We start from the raw sequence: 26,561 nt of genomic DNA on the forward strand, positions 1-26,561 counted from the left end.
TTTTGGGGGCGCATCGGAGACGGGGGGAAAGGCCAAGAAAAAACCCCACCTCGTTTTCTCAATCAGTCCTCTGTAGATGTAGGTATTTATTTTAAAGCCTCTACCTGGCTGGGTCATGTGCGGGCTTGCTTCCTACCCATTCCTATAAATGCGGGCTCGTCTTTGGACTACCTTTCCATCATCCCCAGCCCTCACGGTCAGGAACCTGGATGGGACCAGACCGGTGGAATCGAACCTGATGCTTTCCATCGAGGGCTGGCTCCACCTGGTTTGAATGACAGCCTTTCTTCTACTTTTTTTTTGTTTAAAAAAAATCAATTCTCTTTTTTTCTTTTAGGATTTTTTTCAAGTATTTAGGAAGAAGAAGGGGAAAACCCATCATGTTGGACTGCAGCACTTTTCTCATACTGGCTTGACTGGATATTTTACTTTCTCAAACAAGCACCAAGAAGATTATTTTAGCTTCATCCACTCTTGGTGGATGAAGGGTCAGGCACCCTAAAATTTATAGATAGATAGATAGATAGATATCTTCGCCCAGCCCTACAGACTGTTCAGTAAGAAATAAGTGGTAACTTTTCTAGAGGTACATCCATTATTTTGACAAAGTATCTGCATTCAGATATTGGTGGAAGGGTTTTGTGACCAAAAAGGAATTTTGAATCAAATGTGTGGTACATAAATACAATTAGGATAAGGTGAATGAGTTTTATACATTATTGCAATTTATGGACATAGGCATTTTGAGAGAACGTGGCAGAATAAATTTCTAGCTTTCTATTTATACTGTGTAATAAACACCCACAGTGTTCTTATTAGACCAAACTAGGGATCCTTGAAAGCTATGTTTCCTCAAACTATCCTTTGATTTAGGAAATGTAACAAGCATCTTCTTTATTCTTAAGCAAGCAAGTGTTGGAAAGCTGTGCCCTAAATGGCATACTGTAGTTTTGTTTAGTATATAGTTACACATACATAGTTTAGACTGTGGCTAGTGTCCCGAATGGAGGAGGACAGCTTTGTGTTACAAAATGGTTCTTCATGAAAGACAGCGCTCCTGCCTTGAAGTCTCCCGACTGCTTTGACTTTTCTTATACGTGCCTTTTTTTTTTTTGGTCTTTATAAAATCTTTTAAGCAATTTTGTACATCTTTGGACATATAAAAACAGAGCCCTCACAATGTGGACTTTTCTGGGCATTGCTTCTTTTATCTATGTCTACAAAAAATGTGGAGATTTGCTAAGTTATGCCAACAAGGAGGTGCTTATTTCCACGATGGTGTTTTTTTCTCTCGGCTTGATGCTCTCTTATTGGTACCGATCGTGGGGACCCCAGCCACAGAACAAGCAGAAACCTCATTGTGGAATGTTTTCCAATTTCCTTGCTGCCTTGCCATTCGTTGGCTTTTTCTGGACTAAATCCCACACGGATTCCTTGGAGAAACTGCAGACGAAGACCAGGAAGGTATGCTCTATTTTAGTTGAACAGTTTGAAAGAGAATAGTCTTCCTTGTTTGTTTTTTTTTATTTGGGGGGGGGGGTGGACAAAATACATAGGATGGCTGTGAAAACACTCTTACAAATTTGTGTTCCAGAAGGCTTCTCATGAACTTTACCGCAAAATTAAAATTGAAGGTACCTCATTGGATTTAACATGGCTTTACTACTACAGAAATGTTCACTTACATAAAACTGAGCTTTGAAATTTTACCTTGAATTTACCGAATGTGTCTCAGTTGTATAATTCTAGAATTTCAGATCCCAGCCAATTATTTCAGCTTGGTAGGCCGAGGGCTACAACTATGGAATAACAGGCACATTCTTTTGAAATTTCAGTTATACACACAAGGCAGCCACTAGACTACCTATTTAAATTCACTTGCAAGTAAGTCCCCTTGGTTGAATTTGCCACAAAGTAATCACATTTTACCTTGGTGTGTTTTCAATTATCATTCAATATCCTGTATTGTATCAGTTCGGTAAATTATGGTTACATAAACCATGTATGTTTGTGTGTGAACCCCACCAGAGTTTGGATCTAAATTGGGTGTCAAACTTGCAGCCAGCGGGCTGGATGCATCACATATTGGCCCTGCCCCCGCCCGGTTTAGCGAAGGGGGAAAAATCCCAGTACGTCATGTGATGCCGCCATGATGACGTAAGTTTGATACCCTGATCTAAGTCTAGCCAAGTTTTTCCCAATGTGGTTTTTCCAGATCACCTTAAGTCTTAGGATGACTATTCTTGGAAAAAAAGATTTGTTGCTGGGAACTCTAGAAGTTGTCCCAACATACAGTATTTGAAGGCAGAAGAATGGAAAAAACAATGATTCCCACATCATTTAATTTAACATAAACCTTTCCTCAGTCTCTTGGTTTCTAATTTTCAGTATATACTGTGTTTGTTAGTTATAGATGATGGGAATTGCAAGCTGGCCCAATTAGTTAGTGCTAGAGAAACAGAAAGTCCCATGTACAGGTAGTCCTTGACTTATAACCACTCGTTTAACCACCATAATTACAACACTGGTCCTTACCTTTATGAGGGTTGCAACAGGCTCATAGTCAAAGGCACAAAGTTTGGGCACTTGGCAACTGGCATGTATTTACGACAGTTTCAGTCGCAGGAGCGCCATTTGTGACCTTCTCAGCTGGCTTCTGAGAAAGTTAATGGAAACTAGATTTGCTTAGCAACTGCTCAATTCACTTAACAACTCCAGTGATTTGCTTAACAACTGTGTGTAAAGGTTATAAAATTGGCCACAACTTACTTAATAACTTGTCTTGCTTAGCAAGAGGAATTCTGGTCCCAATTATGACCATAAGTTGGGAATTACCTGTACTGTCACAATATCTCTAAGTGAAGAAGTCTTGGCCAGCAGAGGTGACAAACACTTGTTCAAAGGTACATGTGGGAGCATACTTAATCATGGTAGTCAACGCTGGGCAATGCCCAGAACAAGGCCACATTCTTGTATGTTCAGGATAGAGATCTGGCAGAGCTGGAATGTGGAACTGTTGCGGTAAGAGCAACAAAACCGCCCACAGACTAGAACAGTGGTTTCTCAATATTTATCCTGGAGAGCCCTACAGATCTGTAAAGTCAAACAAATAAATATTGTAAGGTTTTTTTTAAAATTTCTAATGTAAATATCGACAACTACAACCCATGTAAACCAGAACACTTTGCCTCAATTATTTTTGAGAATGGAAAGGGGTCCTGGGACCAAAATATTTAAGAACCGCTGGACTAGACTTTTTCTTTAAATAATTTTAAATTTTATTTACAAACATGTAAAATACACACACAAAAAACTTAGACGTACACCACATTTACACAATACAAGATGAACAGGGGCTTCCTGTTCCTTCTAATAGCAATTGCCAATCGATATCGCTCACCTTATATTGTTTCCCCTTCTATTATATTTCATTTATATTTCACCCTTCTTAACCCTCTTATCTTACTCCTCTGTCTGCTATTTTGGCTGATTACCTCTAGTAACGTTAAACCACTTGGATACATATATATGTGTTAATTCTCCTTAACTATTATTTTTGGACTTTGTTATCTTCCTTCATTGATCCTTTTTTTCCCCTCCATCCATCTATACCATTTATCCCATACAGTCATTATTCCTAATAAAAAAACTTCAGGTTTCCATTCTATTTTAACACCTGTTATTACCTCTAGCCACTTTTTGATACTTTTCCAAAAAATTTTAGCCTCCTCACAGGTCCACCATAAGTGGTAATATGTTCCATGTATTGATTCATATTTCCAGCATTTTGGGGAGGTATTTGTTGAGATTTTAGCTAACCTTGTTGGTGCCAGGTATCATCTGTAAAACATTTTGTACTGATTTTCCTTGTATGCAACTGATAGTATCATTTTTAAGTTTGTTCCCAAATATTTTCCCATTTATTCAATTCAATATTATAGCCAAAGTTTTGTGCCCATTTTATCATTTGTTCTTTCACGATTTCCTCTTCTATTTTATGCTTCAGGAGAAATTTATATATTCTCCCTATCATTTTTCTATCTGAGCTATGAATTATTTTATTCAATTTGTGTGGTTCTGTTTCGATGTCATATATTTTAGTATCATTATTGTGTTTAGTTTTGGTTTGCAAGTAGGTTAGCCAGTCAACTTTCATGTTTTGTCTTGCCAATTCTTCAATTGTTTTTAAATTTCCCTGTCCGTCAATTATGTCTTTGTATCTGCATTTTATTCATATCTATAAAATTTGGATTGATCGTGCTTTCTGTTGCCAATAGCCAATTTGGGATTTTCACATAGTGGTTTTTATTTTTTATTTTGAGCCAGTTTTGCAATAACGCTCTTCTAATTAAATGTTTTTGAAAGTGTTTGTGCGTTTTATTTTTAATCATTCCATAGGAATGTATGCCAACCTGCTTGCCATGGTCTTAGCAAAGGTAATGTAAATGTTTACATTTGCAAAGGTAAAGCAAAATGTTTAGGAAATATTGATTTAGAAAACGTAGGATAAAGCAAAGAAGCTTGAATTTGATTGCTGGGTATCATGTGTTTATATGATGGAAGTGAAGTGTGCTTGAAAGTGAAGGAAACACTTAGCAAATGGGAGGAAAAGAAGGATGTATGATGTTCCCGTGGCATTTAATATATTTATCCTTTGAAGTTTAAGGAATTCTTATGGTGTTGGAACTGTGCTGATTGGGAACATGTATATGCATGAACTTTGCTATGCATGTGAAGCCATGTTGTTGTCTGACAATCTGAATGATTTACAGCCATCTGGGATAGGTTGTGTGTTGCATAAGAAGTGCAAATTTGAAAATTAATGCAAGATAGTTGCACGGGGACAACAAAATGGAGTGAGAGATTGCAAGCTGTACACAGATGATGAACAACAGAGTGAAGCTAAGATCCGTGAGAAAGGTGAGGCTTAGGGAAAAATAAACAAGAGGCAGTGTACAGTGGTGCTTACGGTTTTGATGGAAGCAAAAGTGGTTTGCAAGCTAAAGATAATACAATAATACAATAGCAGAGTTGGAAGAGACCTTGGAGGTCTTATAGTCCAATCCCCTGCCTAGGCAGGAAACCCTATACTGTTTCAGACAAATGGCTATCCAACATCTTCTTAATGACTTCCAGTGTTGGGGCATTCACAACTTCTGGAGGCAACTGTTCCACTGATTAATTGTTCTAACTGTCAGGAAATTTCTCCTCAGTTCTGAGTTGCTTCTCTCCTTGATTAGTTTCCACCCATTGCTCCTTGTTCTGCCCTCAGGTGCTTTGGAGAGTAGCTTGACTCCCTCTTCTTTGTGGCAACCCCTGACATATTGGAACACTGCTATCATGTCTCCTCTAGTCCTTCTTTCTATTAAAGTAGACATACCCAGTTCCTGCAACCGTTCTTCATATGTTTTAGTCTCCAGTCCCCTAATCATCTTTGTTGCTCTTCTCTGCACTCTTTCTAGAGTCTCCACATCTTTTCTACATCGTGGCGATCAAAACTGAATGCAGTATTCCAAGTGTGGCCTTACCAAGGCATTATAAAGTAGTATTAACACTTCACGTGATCTTGCTTCTGTCTCTCTGTTTATGCAACTTAGATAAAAAGTAGAGGCTTAGTAAATGGCAATATAAACCAGTTTCAGCTGTAGCTCCTTTTATTATCTTTATTATCTTACTTTGATTTACTGTTGCTTATTCCTTTCCTTCACTCTGCCTAACATTGCTTATTTGCATGGGAGTAGCCCAAAGGACTATTTATGTAACTCTGCAATTATTTCAGGAAATAGAGTCTCATAGGAAGAAATATTTGCAAGATAACGTCAAGTAATACGTTAGAACTCTGATGTAACCAGTTTACCTAGACTTCGAAACAGAAATATCTGACAAAATAGCATTTGGAATTATCTGAAACAATCTACCCACCTAAGGGCAGAATTTCTAAATATGAAGAGGCCAGAAAACAGAGGGGAAATTGCCAAGAATTTTACTATGCTACTGTACTGGTGTTCTGAAAAATCTAATTCCTGGCCCTTGAAATCAGAGACTTCTTCCTGTTTTTGTCAGATTTCATTCCATTTCTTGGCACTCAAATGTCAAAAGTGGCCTTATATGTGCAGTGATGCGGTCCCACATATGCTGCCTTTAGATACTTGCCTCTTTTTTTATCTGATGCAGGTACATAAGCCCTTAGGTTGTGGGGTAGATATTATGGTTATCCAAACGTATTATGTCCAAAATACCCTCATGCTCAGTTGTTAAATGTGACACAGAATTTCAATTGCTTTAAACTGAGTCTGACCACAGATAGTCCTCAGTTTACAACTACAATTGAACCCCAAAATTTATGTTGTTGAGAACATTCGTTAAATGAATTTTGCCCCAATTTATGACCTTTCTTAGTTGTTAAGGGAATCATTGTAGTTGTTAAATTAATGACACGGTTGTTAAGTGATCTGGTTTCCTCATTGACTTTGCTTGTCAGACAGTCACAAAAGGTGATCATATGACCCCAGAACATTGCAACAATCATAAATATAAGCAGTTGCCAAGTGTCTCAATTTTGATGATGCGATGATGGGGATCCTATAATGGTCGTAAGTGTGAAAAACGGTCATAGATCACTTTTTTCAGTGCCATTGTAACTTTGAACGGTCACTAAACAAACTGTTGTAAGTTCAGTACTACCTATACTACAGTGGTGAGATTCAAAACTTTTACTACAGGTTCTGTGGGTGTGGCTTGGTGGGCGTGGCAGGGGAAGGATACTGCAAAATCCCCATCCCCTCCTGATCAGCTGGGACTCAGGAGGCAGAGAATAGATGGGGCAGGGCCAGTCAAAGGTGGTATTTACCAGTTCTCTGACTACTCAACATTCCTGCTACCAGTTCTCCAGAACTGGTCAGAACCTGCTGAATACCAACTCTGGAAAGGATACTGCAAAATCCCCATTTCCTCCCGATCAGCTGTGACTTGGGAGACAGAGAATAGATGGGGGTGGGGCCAGTCACAGGTGGTATTTACCAGTTCTCTGAACTACTCAAATTTCCACTACCAGTTCTCCAGAACTGGTCAGAACCTGTTGAATATTGAATACTACCTCTGCTATACTACTACAATTGTATTGGGAGTACCAAAGTGTTTCTGGATTGTGAAAGGATTGAACGGCCGCCTGCAGGATACCCAGTTGGGGGCTCCTTTTATGATCTCATTAAGTTGTCCGGCTTAGTGGTACCCATCTATCTACTCACAGTCACCTGCTTTCGAACCGCTGGGTTGGCAGGAAGTGGACCTTGAGATGGGATGTCACCCTGTCCTATGGCAGCAACCAGGTTTTCTGGCCCGCCAGCAGCCAGCCAAGCTGGCAGCAGATTCTGACAGTGAGGAGGTTGGGGAGGAACATGGGTCAGTCCTGGAGTCTGGGGAAGGCTCTCATGAGGGATCTGTGTCGGAGGCAGAGATGGGGCCAGGACCAAATGCCAGTTATCAGCTGCCTTTAGAGTCAGAGATCAGTGAGTCAGGCGAACAGCTGGAGCATGTTCCCAGTGTGCGCATGCGCAGGGTTGCCAGAAGAAGGGAGCAGCTAAAGAACAGGGAGTAACTTGGGAGTAAGGTCTCAGGTGGATGATGAATGGCTCCTCCCATAGGGAATAAAAGAGGAGCGAAAGGGGAGTGGAGTTTGCAGGAGACAATTAGTTCGCTTAATTGGTTCATGACTCTCCAAGACTCCTTGCCAGGTTTTGTAGATATTGGCCTGTCAGCTCTCCAAGCCAGATAAAGTCTGTGACTGTAAATCTTCCCTTGAAAGACTTTGCTGGATGTGAATGAGCAGTAAATTAATAAAAGGAGTTTTTGTCAGGACAAAGAGTTTGCTTCATGCTCTTGGGAAGCCTAGGTCAGAACAACAGGAACCTGTCAATTGTCAGCCCAGTGTCCTAACCTGCACGCCTATTGGGTGTCACTAAATCTGCCTATTGTATGGTTATTGTACCAGCCTAAATGCCGTTGATTTGTCTTCTTTCGGACTTAGGGTACAAGAGGAGTCATTCCTTCATCTGACAGTAGAACAGAGACTGATTCAGCTTCGACAGCCGCGGCTCAACCTGATCCAGAAGTCATCATTGTGGGGGCCGGTGTACTTGGCTCTGCTCTGGCCACGGTGCTGGCCCGGGATGGAAGGAAAGTGACGGTCGTTGAGCGGGACCTGAAGGAACCTGATAGGATTGTTGGAGAACTCTTACAGCCAGGAGGTTATAACACGCTAAAAGACCTGGGCCTTCAAGGTGCATTACCTTTGCTAAAAACACTTCTGTCTTCCGTTTTTGAAGCTCACTCACCAGCCTGATTGTCAGCGGTTCCATCTCTACCTTGTATTCTTGTAATTACAGGTAGTCCTTGCCTTATGACCACAATTGAGCCCAAAATTTCTGTTGCTAAGTGAGACATTGATTAAGTGAGTTTTGCCCCATATTTCAACTTTTCTTGTCACAACTGAATCCCTGCAGTGGTTAAGTTAGTAACATGATTGTTAAGTGAATCCGGCTTCCCCATTAATTTTGCTTGTCAGAAGGTTGCAAAAGTTGATCGCGTGACCCCAGCATACTGCAACAGTCAATTGCCAAATGTCTGAATTTTGTCTATGTGACCTCAGGAGTGGTCATATGTGTGAAAAATGGTCATAAACCCATTTTTCAGTGTGTTGTCACTTTATAGTATAGCCCAGGGTTGGCAAACCTTTTTCTTACATGTGATGTGCCAAAATTGCGTGTGTGCTTGCTGTAGCATATGGGCGCATGCCCACTCAATCCTCCCCGCCCACCTGTGCATGTGCGCGCGACTCTCTGCACAAGAGTGCACAACCCTTCCCCAGGCTCCAGAGCCTTTCCTGAAGCCTGAGGAGGGTGAAAATGGCTTCCTCCACCCCCCCGGAGGCTCTCCGGAAGCTGGAAACGGATCGTTCCCAAACTTCCGGTTGGGCGGTTAGGGCCGTTTTTCGCCCTCCCCAGTCTTCAGGAAGGCCTCCGGAGGCTGGGGAGGGTGAAAAACGGCCCAATGGGCCGACCAGAAATTTGGGAACAAACTTCCTGTTTGGCCCATTGGGGCTGTTTTTCGCCCTCTCCAGTTTCCGGAGGCCTTCTGAAGCCTGGGGAGGGCAAAAACAGCTTCTCCTGGACCTCCGGAAGTGTGAAAAATCAGCTGGCCGGTGTGCACATGGAGCTGACAGCTGGCATGCTACCGAATATGGCTCCACGTGTCACCTATGTCATGCGTGCCACAGGTTGCCATCACGGGTATATCCTTTATTGTCATTATACATCATTTATACAATGAAATTGGTTTCGCAGTCACTAAATGAACTGTTGTAAGCTGAGGACTGTTCTATTACAAAAGCCAGAAAACTAATAACACTAATAAAACCCCTCCTCTGTATCCATTATCCTGTGAAGAACCAACAATTGTACAGCCTAACTTGCCTTGAATTAATGGCTCAGAATTAACATTGAAAAAAAAGAGAAAAATCAAAAGATGGAAAACCAAGATAGAGAAACCTGCTTGACAGGGAAATTTTATAGCTAGAAGAGAAGAATATTGGATTGAATGTGGATATTGCCTTTAATGTAGGGAAGGAAAATGCGTGATTATGAACCTGAACGAATGGTATTTTATTCTTCTTTATCCCACCCTCAGTTTATTCATCCTTTTCCTCCCTCATTTGGACCAGTTACAGGTAGTCCTTGACTTAACACTTCATTAAGTGATTGTTCGAAGTTGCAACGGCACTGAAAAAAGTGACTTATGACCGTTTTTCACTATCACGCTGTTGCAGCACAGCTATGATCATGTGATCAAAATTCAGATGCTTGGCAACTGGTTCCTATTCATGGCGGTTGCGGTGTCCCAAAGTCATGTGATTCTCCTTTGGCGACCTTCTCACAAGCAAAGTCCACCAGAAAGCTGGGTTCACTTAACAACCGCGGTACTAACTTATCACCTAAGTGATTCACTTAACAACTGCGGCAAGAAAGATTGTAAAATGGGGCAACACTCACTTCACAAATGTTTCACTCAACAACAGAAATGTTGGATTCAGCTCTGGTTGTTTAAGTCAAAGACTGTAATTATAACCACCAGCACTCCAATTTGATGATAATATTCCTTCGTGTTTAATGAGACCACTTACCTTCAAAATGCATCCTACAAAATGAGAGGGGATTTTCACTTTGCTGGAGATGAGATTTTTTCGAAACTTGGAAAACAGACCATCCGCAACAGTGGTGGGTTTAAAATTTTTTAGAACCCATTCTGTTGGTGTGGCCTGTTTTGTGGGAGTGGCTTGGTGGTCATGTGACCGAGCGGGAGTGGTTTGGCGGTTGTGTGACCGGGTGGGTGTGGCCAACTTGGAAAATATGGTGAAACAACGCCCTTGCTTAGCAACCAAAATTTTGGGCTCAATTGGTGGTCATAAGTTCCCTTCCTTCCTTCTCTTTGAGAAGTGTTCCGCTTTCAAGCTGCTTGTGAAAGAGGAGGAAGAGGGCAGAGGGAGGCTTTTCAGGAGCCAGAGCAGCGCTGAAGCCCAATCCAGCATGGGATTCCCCCCCTTTCCTTCTCTTTGAGAAGAGCTCCGTTTTCAAGCTGCTTGTGAAAGAGGAGGAAGGGCCAGAGAGAGGCTTTTCAGGAGCCCAGAGCAGCACTGAAGCCAGGGGAGGGAGCGTTTTGGTACTGGGCCTCCGGAAGAATGAATACTAGGAGGCACGCTAAATTTCACCAACCATTAAGCCCCTACCGGTATGTACCGGCTGAAACCCACCCCTGATCCGCAAACACCGTTAAGAGTACGTGGAGTTCCTGCAATACAAAAGAAATCAGCTAAACAGGGACTAAATAATCAATGTTGAATTAAAGTATGACAATGGATTCGAAAACAAAAACAAAACTGACAGGATGCCAGTCCTGCTCTTTTTCAATGTGCAAATGATAATGATCATCACGATGCACAATCTTTCCCAGGTCTTACTTAACAGAAATTTTGGGCTCGATTGGGGTCATACGTTGAGGACTACCTGTACATATAAATATCTAGGTAAACATTCCCTGGCATCTTTTCTATGCTATTTCCCCAAGATATTGTCTTACTCCCAGGGTACCAGTGACATAGTTTAAGTGGTCTTTGGCTGTACAAGTGTTAGAGGAATTTTGCAAAACAGTCCAAGAGGAACTGCAAATTTGACTCTGTCACCTGTTACCCTGAAGGAAAGTTAAGTGCAATGATTTGAAATGGAGTCAGTAGAGAGACAATAAGGATCGGCAAAGGAACTACCTTCATACTCAACAGGTATAGGTAGACATACCATTGGTTGCTTAATGATCATTCAAAGTTATGATCCACATTTATGACCACTTGCAGTGTCCTGCAGTCATGTGATAGCACATTATGACTTTTTTTTAAAAAAAGCCAGAAACTGACCATTGGTGGGCGATAAAGGCCATAAAATCAGGCATGGTGATGTGATGACCCACCTAATGACCAGCATGAGTTATGGCCATAATTCTAGGCTCAATTATGGTTGTAAGTTGAGGACTATCTGTATGTGCATAAAGGTAAGTTGTTTTCATATGGGCATCCCAATGTGTCATTTGTTTAGTATATCGACCAAGGTACCTGTCTGTCACTCTCTTATATAGGCAACAATGAAATAGAATGTGAACCAGGTCTTCTACCTCTGCCGCTCTGCAAATGCAGAGATGTCCATTGTAGGGTATAGGATGGAATCTCCCATATCTGACCATTGTGTCAAGCTGTTCGAATCTCGCTCACGTAAATGCTTCCCTAAGATGTTTTGGCGGTTGTAACTTTAAATAGCTGTCTATTTTAAAAGTACCCTGCAGATACGTGTTTCTAAGATAGCTTGCTCCTCCTAAATCTTCCTCCTTTCTCTATTCACTTATTTTGCAGAGGCTGTGGAAGGTATAGATGCTCATACCATAAATGGCTACATCGTTCATAACCTTGAAAACAAGTCAGAGGTTGAGATCCCTTACCCTTGCACAGCAGAACACAGAGTGCAGAACGGGAAAGCATTTCATCATGGACGTTTCATCATGGGTCTCCGAAGGGCGGCCATCTCAGAACCCAAGTAAGTATAATGATCTAAAATGACAGCATGAGTAGGTTAGGATACATGCCTAACAGGGTCTTCTTTAGATGCCTCCATTTTAAATGTGCTTTCCTTTTATTTGTTGCATTTGAGAATAGTTTGGGGGTTATGTAAGACGCACCTTTTTCCCTAAAAAAAGAGGCTGAAAATCTGGATGTGTCTTATACACTGAATACAGCATTTTTGGCCTCCCGAAACCCCGCTCCCTTCACCAAAATGGCCATGCATAGCTTTTAGGAGGCTTTCAAGAGCTTCTGGGAGCTGGGGAGGGCAGAAATGAGCAAAAATGGCCCGTTTTTTGCTCAATCCCCCCCCCCGCCCCAGGACACTCTATAAGCCTCCTAAAGGCTATCCATGCCCTTTTTGGGACAAAAAACGAGCCTGTTTTTGCGAAAAACGGGGCATTTTTTGCTTGTTTTTACCCCCACACCGCCGGAGCATTCTATAAGCTTCCTAAAAGCTCTTCATGCCCTTTTTGTGAAAAAAAGCCCATTATTGTGAAAAACGGGCTGTTTTGGGGAGGTTTGCAGAGTGTAAAAACTTTTTTTTTAAATTTGCCTCTTCAAAACCTTGGTGCATCTTATACTCCAAAAAATACAGTAACCAGAAGAAGCATTTTCAACATCAGTTGGATTGGTTTTTATATGTTCTGTCAATGAAACTCCTAGAACTGTGATAGCGAACCTATGACACGCGTGCCAGAGGTGGCATGCAGAGCCATCACCTCTCTGTGGTCACGCGCACCAGCTGCTCTTCTGGTTCAAAAAACAGGCCGTTTTTCTGGACCGTTTTTAGACCATTTTCTGGGCTGTTTTTCAACCTGGAAAATGGCCCAGAAAGCAGCCCAAAATGGCCAAAAAACCAGGCATGTGTATGCTGGCCAGCTTAGGTTCAGGTTTCTGGTGCTCCATTGTGTGCGCACATGCATGCTCATGCACATGCGCACCAATTTGGGCACTCGGTGTTCGCCATCACTGTCCTAGAAGTTAATCCATAAACCTTTTTATTTGCATTTGAGTCACTAGTGTGACAAAACAGGTTACTCCTGTTGAAGCCTAATTTGCCATTTTTGGCATATTGACAATCTGAAAACAAAGAATAAATTGTCTAAATTTAAAGTAAAATAAATCCTTATGTCTTGTTTGACATACGTAAGTTATCCAGAAAATGGATTCGGAGTACAGTTGGATTTGTGCATTCCATCTGTCAGAAGCCCCTTAAAGCAGTTGTGTCTTTTCCTGGGTTCATGTGACTGCCCTCCCAACTGCAGTGGATTCCTGCAGTGCAGGGGTGGGTTTCAACTGGTTCGCGGCGGTCCCTGCGAACCGGTTGGTTGGCGAACCCGGAAGTAAGTAACTTCCGGGAACGGCGAAGGGCGCGCCCGCCCGTGGTCCTTACCCGGTTTTGACGAGTTCTGCGCTTCCACGCATGCGCAGGACGCATACAGCGCCTGCGCGATCCTCCAGGAGCAGCTGGAGCGTCGCGCAGACGCTAGTACGCATGCATGCACTTTGCCTGGCGTCCGGGACCAACTCCCTTTGCTCTTCCCCACTGCTCCAGGGCCTGATTCTTCACCACTGCTCCAGGGCCTGACATCAGGGACAAACTCCCTTTGGCTTTCACCACTGCTCCATGCTTCAGGCGCCTCCTGGTGGCCAACCAGTCTCTCTGGTCCCTGCTAGGAATCTGAACCCTGCCCAGGGTCCTCCACATCGTCCAGAGCCCCTTGCTCGGAGTCTGTTGGCAGCTCCAACGGCTCCTGCTGGGCCACAACACCAACCTGACAGCACATAGTTACTCTCCCTTTCCTCAGATTTTTCTTAAACTATTTTCTTTTGCGGTTGACATTTTAACATCCTCTTCCTTTTATTTTCAACTTCAGAAGTCCAGTTTTCCATATAACAACTGCTTTGTCTAAGATTGAATATAATTGCATGGTTGATTAATTATGAAGTACTTTATAGGAAAATAAAAATCACGCACGTAGAAAAAGAGGGTCACAGAGAGAGAACGAATGAATTTTTGTGGTACATAGTGAACTAGATTTCCCTGTTCCTAGTCTAGCAACTTAGCCATTATACCAACCCGGCACCCAGACTAGATTATTTTGTCTGTTTCAAGAAGGTTTAGTCTTCAGGATAGACTAAAAAGGAAAGAGAGAAGAAATACTTTCCAACTTGCAACATTTCCAAAGAGAGGTGCCCATTTCAGTTCCAACACAATAAAATGTATACCACCTATGCATTTTAAAAAAATCTGCTTTTTCCCCAGTGCAAAATTTATTGAGGGGACAGTGGTACAATTGCTTGAAGAAGAGGAATGTGTAGCTGGAATCGTATACAAAGATAAAGAAACTGGTGATACAAAGGTGAGATTTTTCAGCAATTCTGGTTATTCCATTGTCCTAGGATACTATATCAGTTTTAAACAATTCTTAATCAGATAGATTATTACAGTGATGGTGAACCTATAACATGCATGTCAAAGGTGACACGCCACAACCTTTTGGGTGACGCCAGCATCCACCAGCAGCCAACGATAACTGTTCTGGAAGGTAGATCCCATGAGCATGATTGAGCATGATTTTGAGCATGATTTTTAGAAGCTGTGGAGGCCATGTGAGAATGAGGCATGGTCTTGTGCAGCCTCTGAAGTAGTGTGAGAGGGCTGTGCTCTCAAGGAGCTTTCAGACCCTCTGAAAATGGCACATGAAGGGGATTTTGTGCAGTTTTTGGACGCCGCAGAGACGGCAAAAGAGCATTCTCTGAAGCCACTTCAAGAACGTAAGCCTTGTGCGATCCCAAGCACTTTGAGATGCAGCAAAAGGAGGCCATTTTGAATGGCAACTATGGTAGTAGAGCTGGTCAAGGGCTCAGACTCCACCACAGTCCCAGCTTTGGCACTGTCGCCGACTACCACTATTCAGGGCGGCCTAGCTGGGGAGAAGATCAAGAATTGTTTCTTGTTTTGTTTGCGTGTTTCTTTGAGACATGCCAACAAAGTCAAATTAAGCCGTTTCTGAATTTTTGACCGGCTGAGCCCAAAACGTTTGCCATTATTGGCTTAGTAAAATAATAGGGATACAAATCATGTTTTGAATTAGTCTATGTGGTAGATACCTTCCAGTGGAATCAGTGGTGGGTTTCTACCAGTTTTACTACCGGTTCGCTCGTACACACTTTCTCTCTCGCGATGCTTCTGCACATTCACAGAAGCGTCTGGGTAGGTGGGCGGAGCCTCCCGCCGCTTCCACTACTGGTTCGGCCGAACCGTGAGCAACCCACCTCTGAGTGGAATCATTGTTTTTAAAGCACTCTATGTGGACGTCAGGATGTGTGCAAGGTGTAGGTTGAGGAATATAAAGATTTGTGAAAAAAATCGCAGGTGGGAAGAATTCAGTCTTTTTATTAACTCATTCCTGGCTCACATGCTGCCATGCATTTCAGGGTAGCCTGTTAAAACCAATAAGATACAAGTAGTCCTCAACTTATGACCAGTTGCTTAGCAACCATTCAATGTTACAATGGACAGGGGGGAGGGAGGTGGGGTGTTGGGAGGGAGGGAGGGGGGGATATATACCATGTGTTAGATTTCAATGTAATGCGACTTCACATGTATACTGTTTCTCTTTAATTTCTCGGTAAAAATAGGACAAGTTGAATATATTGACAGATAGTAGAAATACACCAAGGGGAGGAGGAGTGGGATAGAAGAAAGATGGGTAGAGAGGGCGGGAGAGAGGATGGGAGGGAGGGTGAGAAGGAAGGGAGGGAGTGGACTGGGAGAGAAGAGTGGTAGAGGGGGAGGGGAAGTAGGGTAGAGGGGAATGATGGAGGGAAGATAGAAAGTTGGAGGGGGGGCGGAAGAAAGAGGTGTATGGAGAGTGGAAGAGGTATATTGGGTTTCTATTTTTGGGGGTATTGTCGACAAGAGGAATTGCTGTGATTATTGTTTAATGTTGTATGGCCCCGGCTATGCACAGTATATATGTGAGTGTATGAAAATGAAAAATGGAAAATAAAAACATTTTAACGGCGCAATGTTACAATGGACTTCCCCAGGCTAATTACGTTCCAGGTTCGAAATTGACAGCTGCCCCCCCCCCCTTGCAGTCATGTGATTGCATTTTGGGCATTTAGCAACTGGCTGACATTTATGGCAGTCAAAGGACTGTGATTTATGATGTTTTTTGGCAAAAAGCACCTATTGCGGACAGTGGATTTGCTTAACGACTGTAGAGATTCACTTAATGAACATTGCAAAAAAAAGCCATAAAATCAGGTACGGTCACGTGGTGATCCGCTTAACACCTAGCATGACATGACTCTGTGCTTATTTACAGTTAAAGTTGGGGACTACCTGGGACAGGTTGTCATTTGCATATTGAAAAGGAGCAGGGCTTGCTTCCTGTCGATTTTGTTTCTGTTTTGGAGTCCATTGTCACACTTTAAATCAAGGTTGATGATTTAGTCCCCGTTTAGTTGATTTCTTTTGTATTGCAGGAACTCCACGCACCTTTAACGGTGGTTGCGGACGGTCTGTTTTCCAAGTTTCGAAAAAATCTCATCTCCAGCAAAGTGAAAGTCCCCTCTCATTTTGTAGGATGCATTTTGAAGGTAAGTAGCCCCATTAAACACGAAGCAATATTATCATCAAATTGGGGTGCTGGTGGTTATAATTACAGTCCTCGACTTAAAACAACCATAACTGAATCCAACATTTCTGTTGTTGAGTGAGACATTTGTGAAGTGAGTTTTGCCCCATTTTACGACCTTTCTTGACACTGTTGTTGAGTGAATCACTGCAGTTGGTAAGTTAGTAACCCAGTTGTTTAGTGAATCTGGCTTCCCCATTGGCTTCTGACCTTGCTTGTCAGAAGGTTGTAAAAGGGGGGATCACATGATCTTGGGACACAGCAACGGTCATAAATATGAGCCAGTTGCCACGCAATTTTGATCACATGATAATACGGATGCTGCAGAGGTCATAACTCTGAAAAATGGTCATAAGTCATATTTTTCAGTGCTGTTGTAACTTTCAACGGTCACTAAATGAATTGTTGTAAACCGAGGATTACCTATACCATAGAATAGCATTTCACGTGTTCTTATCTCTGCCCAACCACACAAATAATTTCCAATAGCAAAATTAGTTACTGTTGTTCCCCCTTTGCTTATGCATCTTCTTTAAAGCAAGGGGGGTCAAATTGAAGGCCCGGGGGCTGGATCCGGCCCACAGGGTACTTAAATCTGGCCTGTAAGGCCGCCCTGGAAACAGCAAAGAACCAGTATGCGGCGCCTCTGCCAGCAAAAATGGAGCTGTGATTTCGGCTGCGATGGCCTCCTGCAACCCTCTGCCAGCGAAAACAGAGCTCCGTTTTCGCTGGCAGAGTGCTCGGGCCACTATAGGCACCCCCAACATGAGTGATGTCAAGCTAGCCAATAGCAATAGCAGTTAGACTTATATACCGCTTCATAAGGCTTTCAGCCCTCTCTAAGCGGTTTACAGAGTCAGCATATCGCCCGCACAGGCTGGGTCCTCATTTTATCCACCTCGGAAGGATGGAAGGCTGAGTCAACCCTGAGCTGGTGAGATTTGAACAGCCGAACTGCAGATAACAGTCAGCTGAAGTGGCTGCAGTACAGCACTCTAACCACTGCGCCACCTCGGCTCTTTTTGCCCCATGGCCCAGCCAAGCCCCCTGGCCATGCCCCCCTCCTCGGGGGTCAGAGGCAATCCTGACACGGCCCTCAATGAAATCGAGTTTGACACCTCCAGCTTTAAAGCAGTTTAATCCAGTTCTTCAGCCCCATATTCTCTCAAAGAATCATCTTCGGGCATGAGTTGGAGAGGAAATAAATTAATACAATACAATACAATACAATACAATAGCAGAGCTGGAAGGGACCTTGGAGGTCTTCTAGTCCAACCCCCTGCCTAGGCAGGTAACCCTATACCATTTCAGACATCTTCTTAAAGACTTCCAGTGTTGGGGCATTCACAACTTCCGGAGGCAAGCTGTTCCACTGATTAATTGTTCTAACTGTCCGGAAATTTCTCCTCAGTTCTAAGTTGCTTCTCTCCTTGATTAGTTTCCACCCATTGCTTCTTGTTCTACCCTCAGGTGCCTTGGAGAATAGTTTGACTCCCTCTTCTTTGTCACAGCCTGGAGATATTGGAACACTGCTATCATGTCTCCCCTAATCCTTCTTTTCATTAAACTAGACATACCCAGTTCCTGCAATTACAGCAGGAAGAAAACACATAACTTAGTGAAATGATTTCAGCCTGAATGATGGATTGTGGTTGAGCCTGTTGCTATTTGAGCATCCAGTCTTCTTGAAAGTCTACGAGCCTTGGGTTATTTGTCAGCCGAAAATTACTCATTGCAGTCAAGGCAGAGCAGGAAGGTTCTGGGAAATTCTTTTTTAAAATAATGTTTGTTCTTTTTTCTTTGCCTATAAAGAATTCTCCTCAGTTTAAAGCCAATTACGCTGAGCTGGTTTTAGGAAATCCGAGTCCAGTGCTTATCTACCAGATTTCTTCCAATGAAACTCGAGTTCTTGTTGACATTCGAGGTGAAATGCCAAAAAACCTTAAGGAATACATGGTCGAAAAGATTTATCCACAGCTACCAGGTAAGAACCTTTGCACGGAGACTTAATATCTTTACAGGTAGTCCTTGACTTATGAACTGCAATTCGTAGACCTCTGTTGCCACTCAGCACAATTGATAAGTGAGCTGCATCTGATATTACAACCTTTTTTTGCTCTGGTTGTTAAGAAAATCACCATGGTCATTAAGTGAATTACGTGGTTGTTAAGTGGATCCAGTTTTCTCCATTGATTTGCATGTTGGAAACCCCTTGGGAAGGTTGCAAATGGTGATCACGTGACCATAGAGACACTACTACAGTCATAAGGACCAGTTGTAAGTCACTTTATTCCTTGCCATTGTAATGTAGAATCACGGTTGAATGTTCGTTAAATGAATGGTCAGAAGTTGAGGACTATTTGTATGCCAGTGATTTGAATAGTAGTTTAGGCAGCTGTCTTAATGCAGTGTTGACCAATCTTGGCTACCTTAAACCAGCAGCTCCCAACCTTTGTGGCTTGGTAGCCCTGCTGGGGGGAGAGAAGGGAACTAGGCCGTGTGAATGGCAGGCTGGCATGCCTGTGAGCGCCTGCTGGCACTCCAATCACACAACTTGAGCTACGTATGCACGCTCTGGCCAGCCACTTGTGCAACCCAATTCTAAATAGGCCACAGCCCAGTAGTGGGCGGCGGGCCAGGGGTTGGAGATCTCTGTCTTAAACTACAAAGTTTAAGATGTGTGCATGTTTTAAAACTGTCAAGGGGGAGAAACATTGTCTTAACGTTGAAGAACTGAAGTTGACCTTGGATTGTCAGGTTATCAGAGATCTTATTTCTGTTATGTGTATTCTCTTCTGAATCTTGGCCCAAGGACAAATGTTTTAAAACAAACCACATTTGCTTGTTTTTTTTTTTTTAACAGAACACATTCAAGAGCCTTTCCTCATAGCAGTACAGAATGAACGCCTGAGAGTCATGCCGGCGAGCTTTCTACCACCTTGTCCTGTCAATAAAGCAGGTCTGTGAGCAAAGCAGATAATGCAGAAAACATCATAATCTAACACAAGACTGTCCAATCTTGGCAACTCGAAGACTTGGGGACTTCAATTCCCAAAATTCCCCAGCCAGCCATGCTGGGAGTTCTGAAAGTATACAAGTCCTTAGAGTTGCCAAGGTTTTGGACACCTCAGATCTAACAAAAGGCTTGGGAGTGTGGATGGGATTTCCCCCGCTCTGAGCAGGACAAAATACTCCTTTCTGGTGCCCTTTCAGCCAGGGGGTTCATAAGGACATTCTAAAATAAGGTGACCATATATATTTTGAATCACAAGGTCTGAAACTAGAACAAACAGAATTATTTGCATATTTTTTTGCACTTCAGCCAATCTTTTTGGCCATTGCTAATAACCCTTAGCCTTTAGAGCAACTCTCTTTAGAATTAAGTGGCCATCCTCTCTGTATGTATCACAGTGAAACTTCAGAATACATTTTTTAGTAAAATACAAGTTGGCTTTGGTTGATTAAAGATGTTTTAATATGGATTCCTGGAGCGGGAAGATTTATTGACTCATAATTGACTTTACATCAAAGAGACTCAGAGAAAGCCAGCTCTGCGGGAGGGCACTTACGCTTAGTTCAACCATAATTTAATAGTACATCATTTGCACCAATTCATTTCATTTGCATAGTGACATCTTTACACCTGGTAAAGGTAAAGGAATCCCTGTGGATTTTACTCCGCTAGTCATTGCCGACTATAGGAGGTGATGCTCATCTCCATTTCAAGGCCACTGAAGAAGACATTTCCATGGTCATGTGGCCAGCATGACATCACGGAGTGCCGTTACCTTCCCACTGAAGTGGTACCTATTTCCCTATTCACGTTTGCCTGCTTTCAAACTGCTAGGTTGGCAGGAGCTGGGGCTAGGACAGGAACTCACCCCATAGCGTGCAGCTCAGGTCTTGAACCTGGGCTGCCAAATTTCCAGCCACCAAGCCCAACGTCTTAATTGCTGAGCCATCATGCCTCTCCCCTTCAGATTCACAGCCATTGACATGCGTTTGATGCAAACGACCACGAATGAGATCATTTGAAATATTTGACACTGCTAAGCAATGATGTACTTCGTCATGAATGACATAGCAGCTTTATAGACATTTGGAGCAGTGGTGGGTCCCTACCGGTTTGGACTGGTTTGGCGGCCTGGGTCGTTGGAACCGGCAGTGACCCAGGCCTGCCACGCCCCCGAACCTGTTCTCCGGGCGGCGCCATAGGCACCACCATCTTGTTTTTCAGTTCTGCGGATGCACAGAACAGTTTTAATTGTACTGCACCTGAGGGTGCAATGCGCATCACGCGCACGTCCGTGTGGCGCGTACATGAGCAAACCAGCCATAATTTGGAGATAACAGATACCCGCTTCTACTCATTGGTGGATAATAGCTATGGTGGCGCAGTTGTTAGAGTGCAGTACTGCAGGCTATGTCTGCTGATCACCAGCTGGCAGAAGTTTGGCAGATCAAATCTCACCAGGCTCAAGGTTAACTCAGCCTTCCATCTTTCCAAGGTTGGTAAAATGAAGAGCCAGATTGTTGAGGGCAAGAGACTGACTCTGTAAACTGCTTAGAGTGAGCTGTAAAGCACTATGAAGTAGTATATAAGTCTAAGTGCTATTGCTATTGCTATTGAGGCTTCCTTGCAGTTTTACCAGCCAGTCTCTTAACAATTTGCATGGGAGGCTTTTATTTTATTTTATTTTTTTTAATTATTTTAATTTTATCAATTTCATATATACATTCACAATTATATGATCTCATAACTGTTATTAATAATATGTATTTATAACAATTTTTCCCTACTGTTGACAATATACTTGAAGATTGCTTTTTTAACATCCCAAGAATCCATCTTATCTTACAACGGTCCTACTTCTTCTTCCCTCCCTCTCTCTTTCCTTCCCTCGTTTCTTCTCTCCTACTCCCCTTCCTTCCCTCCCTCCTTCCCCTTCCCTCCTTCTCTCCTTCCCTCCTTTCTTCCTTCCTTCCTTCCCTTCTTTTCTCCTTCTCTCCTTTCTTTCCCCCTTCCTTTCCTCCTTCCTTCCCCCTTCCTTCTCTCCTACATTCCCTCCTTCCTTCCCTCCTTTCTTCTCTCCTTCCCTCCTTTCTTTTCTCCTTCTCTCCTTTCTTTCCCCCTTCCTTTCCTCCTTCCTTCCCCCTTCCTTCTCTCCTACATTCCCTCCTTCCTTCCCTCCTTTCTTCTCTCCTTCTCTCCTTCCTTCCCTGCATGGGAGGCTTTTAATAAGCCATTCAAACTTTTGAATCACACATCCCAAAAAGTGCATCTGTGCAAGTTTTGATGTTAGGACTCTTTCCCTTTTAGGAGTCCTCCTCCTAGGAGACGCTTACAACATGAGGCATCCTCTGACAGGCGGAGGAATGAGCGTTGCTCTGAATGACATCAAGATCTGGAGATGTTTGCTACAGACCATTCCAGACTTGTATGAAGACTCTGCTCTATTGCAAGTAAGATGCTTATATTTTTTCTTTCATAAAGAATTGAGGGTCTCCACGTTTCTTTTATGCCACTTCAAGTACACACTCTACATTTGAAGTCTTTTTTTCCCCATCTGATTGAATACCAAGTGGACCAATCTGTTGGAAATTTATCTTTTGGAAGAATTGAAAATAAAATGCAGGTAGAAGATTTCACTGGGATTTACAAAGAAAAAGTAGACAAAGGGAGAGGTCTAAAAAAACTTAACAAAATAATAAGGAAAAGAGGAGAACAGGGAAAACCTTGGGGAAAGTTACTAGAATAATGCAAGTAAATACTCCGAAGAAAAGATACAATAACCAGAAAAACAGGGAAAAGAGAAAGAAGTTAGGGGAAAGGGGGAGAAGAAGGAAAAGAATAAAAAAGTAGAATTTTTGAGAGCACAAGAGAAAATGGTTAACAGAGGAAGAAAGGGAAAAAGAGTTACATTAGTCGACTAAAGAGAATAGTAGTAAGATTATTGTTATGTAACTAATGAAGAAATAAAGAAATGATAGCATATTGTTAATGGTAGAAAAAAATTGAAAGAAATGCTCTCTATGCTTAAATTGAATTAGAGGAGGTATGCCGCTCATAGAAAAATATACCAGTGGAGAAAATAAGAAATGAAAATTTGGTATAACTTTGGAGGGGCAATTGAAGATATTGTTTAGAGCCGAGGTGGCACAGTGGTTAGGGTGCAGTATTGCAGGCCACTTCAGCTGAGTGTTATCTGCAGTTCAGCGGTTCTAATCTCACCGGCTCAAGATTGACTCAGCCTTCCATCCTTCCGAGGTGGGTGAAATGAGGACCCAGACTGTGGGGGTGATATGCTGACTCTGTAAACCTCTTAGAGAGGGCTGAAAGCCCTATGAAGCGGTATATAAGTCTAACTGCTATTGCTATTGCTATTTAAGTATTAAGAAACAATAACTATAAAGATGAAAAATAATGGAAGAGAATAATTTGGCTGAAAGTGAAAACAAAACTCTGATGTAAAAGGGACTATGTAATTGAGAGGATGTAAAAGAAAAGACCCGGACAACTCTTTTTCCTATAGTATGTGTAATTTGTATTAAAACAAACAAACAAACCTTGAATGGGAAATTGATCTTTTGCAGGCCAAAAAGACTTTCTACTGGACGAGAAAGAAGTCTCATTCCTTTGTTGTGAATGTTCTTGCTCAGGCGCTTTATGAATTATTTGCTGCAACCGATGGTATGTGCTTGTTTAGAAATGCATTTTCTTTCAAGTCTGGTTCTACTCCTCCTCTTTAGCATAATTATTTGTGCTGCATCCCTGCTTCTCTTCTGGCTGTCTCTTTCATTTTTGACTGTTTTCAAGTTGCCAAGGTTGAGAAATACTGGTCTTAAAGGTTTAAGTTAACTGACTTCCTGTACATCCTGTCTAATTCCCATCTGATGCATGGCCTTTTTGAAATATTGGCATTTTTCTCTCAGGCTTCTTCCTCCATAACCAGTCCTCTTTACAGTTAATCAAATAATTATTCACCTGCCTGTACACTTACTCATTTTTATGTTGTAAGAAATCTCTCTCTCTTTGCATATGTATATGTGTGTGTGTGTGTGTGTGTGTCGAGCCCAAAATTTATGTTGCTAACCGAGACAATTGTTAAGTGAGTTTTGCCCCATTTTATGATTTCTTGCTAGTTGTTAAGTGAATCACTGCAGTTGTTAAGTTAGTAACCCAGGTGTTAAGTGAATCTAGTTTCCCGATGGATTTTGCTCGTCAGAAGGACACAAAAGGTGATCACATGATCTTGGGACACAGCAATGGTCATAAATATGAATCAGTTGCCAAGTGTCTGAATTAAGATCACATGACCCTGGGGATGATGCAAAGGTCGTAACTGTGAAAAACGGTCATAAGTTACTTTTTCAGTGCTGTTGTAACTTTGAATAGTCACTTAAATGAACTGCTGTAAATCAAGGACAGCAGTTGTACTGTACATATACATTTGATGACACTTATATTCTTGTTAATTATTTGTCTTGCTCCATTTCTGGCCACAATACTAGGCTCTAGGCCTGGGGATCAGAATATGGACACCCCTCTTTGAACCCTACACAACTCTTACCAGATTTTAATTTTTTTAAGGTTTGTTTGAAAAATAAAAATGAAATCAAGCATCTCCTTTAATTTCAAAAAAGCTATAGAGCCTATAGAAGAGGTTCCAAAAATCTACAGTGCCGTTTAGAACCGGTTCCAGCTCCCTCCCCCCGCCCATCCGCACATCATCAAGATGAAGAGCGAGAGGAGGAATTCTGGGAGTTGAAGTCCATAAGTCTTAAAGCTGTCAAGTTTTAACCCCCTTGGGGGTTTTTTCCTAAAGGGTTAGGGGTGCAAAAGTCTTGTAACTTGACAGCTTTAAGACTTGCGTGCTTCAAATGCCAGAGCTTCTGAGCCAACATTTTGGTTGCTAAGCAAGAGCGTTGTTAAGTGAGTTTCACCACATTTTACAAGTTGGCCAGGCCCACCCAGTCACATGGCTGGCAAGCCACTCCCATCTGGTCACATGGCTGGCAAGCCACTCCCACCCAGTCACATGGCTGGCAAGCCATTCCCACCCGGTCACATGGCTGGCAAGCCACTCCTACAAAGCAGGGCACACCTACAGAAGAGGTTCTAAAAAAATTTGAAACCCACCACTGCTCTGCAAGTTTAAGATACATGAACTTTAACTTCTGGAAACAACATGGTGACTAGGGAATTCTGGGAGTTGAAGTCCACACATCTTAATCCTGCAGAGGTTGAGAAATACTCCTGTGGAGCAAAAGTAAAAGAAGAAATACAGGTAGTCCTCAATTTATGACCATAATGGAGCCTGGAATTTCTGTTGTGTGTCATGGCGGTCATAAGTTATGGCGATGCACAAGACTGACTCAATCTTACATTTTTTGCAGTGGTCATAAAGGAAATGATGTGGTTATTAAGTAAACCCATTGTCTCCAATGGTGTTTTTGGCTGGAAACTGTAGGTAAACACTGGTTTCCGGCAGAAAAAAACATTGTAAATTGTGGTTATGTGAATGCAAGACACTGCAAAAGACCATAAATGTGGACTAAGTTGCTAAGGGCCCAAAATTGTGATCACATGACTCTGGGGTGGGTGGGTGACTGTCAGAACTTTGAATCCAGGTCATACGTATCCTTTGGGGAGGTCATTCTAAACTTAAATGGTCGCTAAGTGACCTGTCATAAGTCGAGGACTACCTGAAAGAGGTGAACTTTAAAAATAAAAATAGCTGGTATCTACTATTCTAGAAGTTGAAGGACATGCTGGAAACATCCTCATTGTTTTTCCTTCTGGTACCTGAATCTTTTGTGATGAGTGATGTTACACGTTCTCACATCTTGTTCCTAAAAATGGGCTAACTAGCACTGTTCTCCCTTGGACCGTTGTGGCTCTTGATCTGAGCCAAATATCGGAGTACACTATATATAGCTCACAATGACATAAAAATCTATGTTAACAACTTCACCCTTGGAGAAGAACCAGAGATGGTATTCAGCAGGTTCTGACCAGTTCTGGAGAACCGGTACTGGGAATTTTGAGTAGTTCGGAGAACCGGTAAATACCACCTCTGACTGGCCCCGCCCACATCTATTCTCTGCTTCCTGAGTCCCAGCTGTTCAGGAGGAAATGGAGATTTTACAGTATCCTTCCCCTGCCACGCCCACCAAGCCATGTCACACCCAATAAGCCACACCCACATAACTAGTAAATGAATCCCACCATTGAGGAGAACATCTCCCCAAAAGTTGCTACTGCCGTGATGTGAAGTCCATCTGGTAAAGGTTTTTTTGACTTATGTGGAGTAAGAATTTAAAGGGAATGTTTATTTAGCCAAATACTGTGCTACTATTGTGCACAATTTTCATTTTCATTTCCTAATTTTGCCTGGCCTTTTTGCTAAAAGGTGATGTCATGTTTCCTCTGTTTGACAGATTCTCTGCACAAGTTAAGGAGAGCCTGCTTTTTCTATTTCAAGCTTGGGGGCAAATGTGTGTCTGGTCCAGTTGGATTACTTTCCATGTAAGTTGGGGTAGTGCCCCCACCTTTCTTGTTCAACTTGTTATTGACAGCAGTTGTAGGTAGCATAACCATGACTTGCCTTAAGAGCCTTTAGACAGAGACACACGGAATGTAATAACCATCAAAGGTTTTCTGGCTAGACCAATGGTAGTCAACCTGGTCCCTACCGCCCACTAGTGGGCGTTCCAGCTTTCATGGTGGGCGGTAGGGGTTTGCTGTAATTCTG

The 26,561-nt window shown here is 42.5% G+C and overlaps 1 protein-coding gene across 1 annotated transcript in view; it reads left to right on the top strand.

Annotated features, from left to right (window-relative positions):
* The first annotated feature begins 1,176 nt into the window (after positions 1–1,176).
* Positions 1,177–26,561, top strand: part of SQLE (squalene epoxidase) — a 29,033-nt gene continuing 3,648 nt past the window's right edge. Inside the window, exons 1-10 of the mRNA XM_032223095.1 lie at positions 1,177–1,464; positions 8,027–8,279; positions 11,951–12,131; positions 14,424–14,520; positions 16,655–16,768; positions 18,619–18,790; positions 19,670–19,765; positions 22,127–22,269; positions 23,401–23,497; positions 26,248–26,335. Coding sequence (XP_032078986.1) covers positions 1,180–1,464; positions 8,027–8,279; positions 11,951–12,131; positions 14,424–14,520; positions 16,655–16,768; positions 18,619–18,790; positions 19,670–19,765; positions 22,127–22,269; positions 23,401–23,497; positions 26,248–26,335 — 1,526 coding nt within the window. The 5' untranslated portion in view covers positions 1,177–1,179. The remainder of the gene's footprint in view (positions 1,465–8,026; positions 8,280–11,950; positions 12,132–14,423; positions 14,521–16,654; positions 16,769–18,618; positions 18,791–19,669; positions 19,766–22,126; positions 22,270–23,400; positions 23,498–26,247; positions 26,336–26,561) is intronic.

Source organism: Thamnophis elegans, chromosome 8, assembly GCF_009769535.1.
Source record: "Thamnophis elegans isolate rThaEle1 chromosome 8, rThaEle1.pri, whole genome shotgun sequence".
Taxonomy (NCBI): domain Eukaryota; kingdom Metazoa; phylum Chordata; class Lepidosauria; order Squamata; family Colubridae; genus Thamnophis; species Thamnophis elegans.